Source organism: Pteropus vampyrus, unplaced genomic scaffold, assembly GCF_000151845.1.
Source record: "Pteropus vampyrus isolate Shadow unplaced genomic scaffold, Pvam_2.0 Scaffold392, whole genome shotgun sequence".
Lineage (NCBI taxonomy): Eukaryota > Metazoa > Chordata > Mammalia > Chiroptera > Pteropodidae > Pteropus > Pteropus vampyrus.
Genome location: NW_011889173.1, coordinates 426,319 through 431,921, shown reverse-complemented (window position 1 = coordinate 431,921; position 5,603 = coordinate 426,319). Strand labels below are relative to the sequence as shown.

Below are 5,603 nucleotides of genomic sequence, written 5' to 3'. Positions count from 1 at the left end.
CGGGTGTCTCTAAGTACCACGTAACAAAACCACGCAGAGTCCAGACGCAGACGGACCACTGCTGACCCTCCCTCAGCCTTCGCCTTCGCCTTCCCCTGGAAAAGACAAAGGATTTTAACTGCATTTCGACATTTCGAGGAATCGCTATGACAATTCCCCATTTATTTTCGCTACTAGCTCCATCTTCTCTCACCGACCTTTAATCTGAGTAGCTAGCAGGAAGCAAAAGTGATCGTTTTACATTGTAACTTCTTTCCCTCTCTTTTCCCCACAATCATGGTGTGCTAATTGTGGTCTTGAAATAGCCAGAAGCAGAAATCTAGAAGCCAGAAAATCAAGGCGCCAACGAACAAGTACAGCTGAGTAAGCAGAAGGGAAATCTCGGTTAATTGGCGCATCTTTGCAGATGTAAGATGCTGAAGGGGTGATAATTTGAATAGTCCATTGTATTCTCTTCAGAATTCACTCACGTTAGAGAGCCAGCCAGCTGGAATGTGTTTACGGTTGGAATGAGTTACAACCAAGCACATCGTCAGGGGTTTGGAGAGATCTGGAGAGGCTGGCTATTTAGTTCATGCCATGTTCTAAGCACTTTAACGAACAGAAACTCATTTCCGCCTCAGAACAAGCCGGCGAGGTGGGCATTTCACCCCACTTTATGTAGGGGAGCCTGGAGCCTCGGGGAAGACAGCAGAACGTCCGTCCCAGGGCTCTAAGACCAGTAGAGTGGGTGTCTGAACTGGGACCAGGCGCCCAGAGCCGCAGCCACCGCACTCTGTGGCCTCCGTTCCTGCCATCTTTTAAGAGCACGGAAATGGAGTCCAGTGCACATTTCTCTGACACTCCAGAACTAGTGAAGAACCTGCATCCCACCTCCCGCATTCTATTATAGAAAAACATATAAAAATGGAACCTTAACATCCCAAAACTTTAATGGGAATTTAAAGAAACAAAAACACCATAATATTTACTCTTACCCCCCAGCATACGCAAAATTTTAGAGCTGGAAACTAAGAAAAAAAAAAGAACAGGAATTTATTGAACATCTACATGCGAATTCAAAGTCCTGGCTACACTTTTTAATGCTGCTATGGAGTAATATGTGATTCGTTACTTTTGTTCGCCAGTACTGACCCAAGTTTCTGGCACATTTTCATCACTAAGTGCTTTATATTGGCAGGGTTCTGTTCTTTCTTTTCTTAGAGTTGACTTTTTGTTTTCCCCCCAGAGTTCTTTCCTAACTCCAAACTCTTTACAGTGTGACGGTGTCCTCTAGCCTAGAATAGCTTTGACTCAAAATGTGAAGTATTTCATTTCCCTATAAGGAATTGTAATCCAACGGAGTTTGAGATCGGCAAAATATTTACGATGGAGAATTAGGGCCAGCAGATGGCAAGAAATTCATAAGTCTAAGAAATCGCACACGCCAAAAAAAAAATTTTTAAGGAGTAAGGGGAGCTCTAATTACAGAGCTTGTTTCTGTTCCCAACGTGATCTACACCTGTTTGTCTTTCAGCGGTGGTTGGCTTGGTAGCTGCAGGGTTGGTATTGCTGCTGCCAGAGACCAAAGGGAAGACTCTGCCTGAGACCGTCGATGAGGTTGAGAACATGCAGAGGTAGGACCGAAATTCCTCAGTGAGCTATCCCATGCCCGGGGGGTGGGGGCCAACTCTGTGGCCAGTTGGAAAGAAAGGTGAGGTTGAATCTGTACCTCACACCACACACTGAGATCGATTCGATCAAAATCCGACTTGAGTACAAAAAGAGAAACAGTAAAATAATGAAGATACTATAAAAAAAATACCTTTATGCTTTCATAGTCGGGAAGGTCTTTGTAAATATGGCCGAAAATCCAGGACTCGTAAAAAAAAAAAAAAATCAATAAATTTGCCTTTATAAAAATTTAAAATTCCACATTAAAAAACTACCATAAGCTTAATAGTAAACTTAGAGAAAATATTTACTTCCCTACAAGGGGCTAATTTCCCCGATATATAAAGAGCTGTAACAAATCCATAAGAGCGACCACAACACAGAAAGCAATGAACGAAGGGTGCGAACAGATAATTCAGTGAAAATACAAACAGCTCTAAATGTATGAAAACATGCTCCACCCTCTTTATAATAAGGGAAGTACAAATGAACACTGCACTAATGTCGCCCGGGTTGCTGAAGGTCAAACAGCTGGCTAACATATGTGTTAGGATAGAAACATCGAGTAGGGGTACAAATTTGAAACCTCTATAACAGGCAATATGACAATAGTACAAAAATCACAATTGTGCGTTTCCTTTTACTCAATAATTCCACACTTCTAGGAATTTACATGTACAAAATGACATAGGTACAAAATTACCTTTTAAGGCAGATCGTTTATGTAGCAAAAGACTGGAAACAACCTAAATGCCCATTGATCAGAAGACTAGTTATATAAATTATGGTATGTCATTCAATAAAATGCCATACAGCCATTAGAAAAGGAAGAGACAGCTTTATATACACTGATCAGGGGAGTTCTCCAAGACATACTATTAATGAAAAAAAGCAAAATAAGGTATAAATTCCACCATTGGTGGGGGAAAAGCGAAAAAATATATATATGTATTAAATATATATACATATATTTACTTGTGTTTCTGGGAGGATACGCAAGAACCAAAGATTATCGGAGGGAGGCTTTTCAGTGCATACTTTTTTGTACTTTCTGAATTTTGAACCGTATGAACCTCTTCAAAAAGTAAGCAAAAATCCTAAATAAATATGACACACTCCCCACAGCTTTGTGTGTGCAGCGTGCTTAGATATTTTTATTTAATTTATCCACCCTCCACTGTTACTAGTCATAAAAATTTTCATAGCTGTTCTATAAAACAGAAAATATGTACCCAGATGACTTATTGGAAATCAAATTTTAAAATATGTTCTGTACATTTTGAGACAGGGAAGGGGCTGCTCAGTCATATACACGCACACCTAAACTTGTAAGAGTTTTTCATTTTCATCAGGCTGGTTTAAAGTAAGATCGAGAGCTATTTTTAAAATGAATTCTGTTAGTTTACATTCTGTCTATTTGATGTGCTCTACAAATACTTCTGCGAGGATTTTCACTTTTCCGTTTTCTGTATTACTTGACCCAGTTCACTTTTCAAAGCTAGAAGACAGACAGGCCTGTGGAAAGCTTAGGGCATTGCAGAGAGACAGTGAGTGTGAGGACAAGGGCTGAGGCCCAGCTGGATAAAGGGTCCACCTGCAGAGAAGGATGAGGGACAGCCCGCACGAGACACAGGTGCCCGGGAACAAGGGGCAGACTGCACCTGGCACCGCCATGGCGGTCGGGCATGCAGAATGGAGAGCCGACCCCAGGTGAGTGTCACATGCCGAGGGAGAGCAGGGGGAGCAGGGTCAGGCAGGAAGCCCCTCCCCACCTCCCAGGGCACCAAGCCCCTCCGAATTGCAAAATTAGCTTTTCGACTTACGTATACTCTATTTCATCTCTTCGACCTGTTTCCTTGTCTGTAAAGTTGGGTCACAGTAGCTAATATTTATTAAGTGCTTTCGACCAGTGTGTCCCCAGCCCTGCTCCTGTACAACCTCATTTAACCCCGGCAACGACCCTCGGGAACAGGTGTCATTATTAACATGCTTTGAAACAAGACAAGGCAAGAGATTAAAGGACTTGTCCAAAGTCACACAGCCAGGAAGTGACAGAGTCAAGGTTCTAGTCCTGGCAACCAGAGTGCAGGGCCCGTGTGCACGTCCCGCCGCTGGGTTCACGAGCAGGACGATGACAGTGCGGTGCCCAGCGCGGGGCTGCACGCGGTTACCGCTCGGTCCAGGTGGCCGCTGTTGCGGTTACAATTGTTGTTGTTGTTGCTGCTGCTGCTGCTGTTGTTGGCTGCTGTCGTTGTTGTCACTGCTGTTGCTGCTGCTGCTGCTGTTATTGCCACTGTCGTCATGGCTACTGCTTTTGCTGCTGCTACTGTTGTTGCTATTGTTGCTGCCGTTGCTGTTGCCGTTACTGCTGCTGCTGTTCTTACTTTTGTTGTTCCTGCTGCTGTTGCTGCTGCTGCTGTTGTTGCTGCTGCTGTTGTTGCTGCTGTTCCCACCGTTGTTCTCGTTGCCGCCGTTGTTGTTCCCGCTGTTGCCATTTTTGCTGTTGTTGATGCTGTTGCTGTTATTGCTGTTGCTGTTGCTGCTGCTATTTTTGTTGTTGTTATTGCTGCTGCTGTTGCTGTCACTGCTTTTGTTGCTGCTATTGTTGCTGTTGTTGTTCCCGCTGTTGCCATATTTGCTGTTGTTGTTCCCGCTGTTGCCATATTTGCTGTTGTTGTTGTCGCTGTTACTGTTGATGCTGCTCCTGTTCTTGCTGCTGTCGTTGTTATCGTCACTGCTGTTGCTGCTGTTGCCGTTATTGTCACTGTTGTTGCTACTGCTGTGGCTCCTACTGCTATTGCTGCTATTGTCACCGTCATTGTTGCTGTCACTGCTATTATTGCTGCTCCCACCGCTGCTGTCACTGCTGTCACTGATGTCACTGCTATTTTTGCTTTTATTGACACTGTTATTGCTATTGTTTCTGTTACTGTTGTTGCTGCTCCTGCTGTTGCTGCTGCTACTGTTGTTGCTATTGTTGCTGCCGTTGCTGTTGCCGTTACTGCTGCTGCTGCTGTTCTTACTTTTGTTGTTCCTGCTGTTGTTGTTGCTGCTGTTGTTGTTGTTGCTGCTGTTGTTGCTGCTGCTGCTGTTGTTGCTGCTGTCGTTCCCACCGTTGTTCTCGTTGCCGCCGTTGTTGTCCCCGCTGTTGCCATTTTTGCTGTTGTTGTTGTCGCTGTTGCTGTTGATGCTGCTCCTGTTCTTGCTGCTGTCGTTGTTATCGTCACTGCCGTTGCTGCCATTGCTGTTATTGTCACTGTTGCTCCTACTGTTATTGCTGCTATTGTCACTGTCATTGTTGCTGTTGCTGCTGTTGTTCCAACTTTTGTTGTTGCTGTTATTGTTGTCACTGCTGTCGTTGATGCTGCTCCTGTTTTTGTTGCTGCTGCTGCTGCTGCTATTTTTATTGTTGTTATTGCTGCTGTTGTCACTGCTGCCACCGCTGCTGTCACTGCTGTTATTGTTCCCGCTGTTGTTATCGTTGTTGCTGTTGTTGCTGTCACTGCTGTCACTGCTGCTCCTATTTTTGCTTTTATTGACGCTGTTACTGTTGTTGCTGCTATTTTTGTCGTTATTGCTGCTTTTGTTGTTGCTGCTGCTGCTGCTGTTACTATTGTTGTTGTTGCTGCTGTTGTCGCTGTCATTCCTGCTGTTGTTATTGTTGCTGCTGTCACTGCTGCTGTCACTGCTTCTGTTGCCACTGCTGCTCCTGCTGTTGCTGCTGCAGTCGTTGCTATTGCTATTCCTGCTTTCACGGTTGTCGCTGTTGCTGTTGATGCTGCTCCTGTTCTTGCTGCTGTCGTTGTTATCGTCACTGCTGTTGCTGCTGTTGCCGTTATTGTCACTGTTGTTGCTACTGCTGTGGCTCCTACTGCTATTGCTGCTATTGTCACCGTCATTGTTGCTGTCACTGCTATTATTGCTGCTCCCACCGCTGCTGTCACTGCTGT

At 44.6% G+C, this 5,603-nt stretch overlaps 1 protein-coding gene across 1 annotated transcript in view; it reads left to right on the top strand.

Annotated features, from left to right (window-relative positions):
• The window catches only part of SLC22A2 (solute carrier family 22 member 2), a 32,749-nt gene that overhangs the window by 23,581 nt on the left and 3,565 nt on the right, over nt 1-5,603 (top strand). Inside the window, exon 10 of the mRNA XM_011380366.1 lies at nt 1,517-1,616. Coding sequence (XP_011378668.1) covers nt 1,517-1,616 — 100 coding nt within the window. The remainder of the gene's footprint in view (nt 1-1,516; nt 1,617-5,603) is intronic.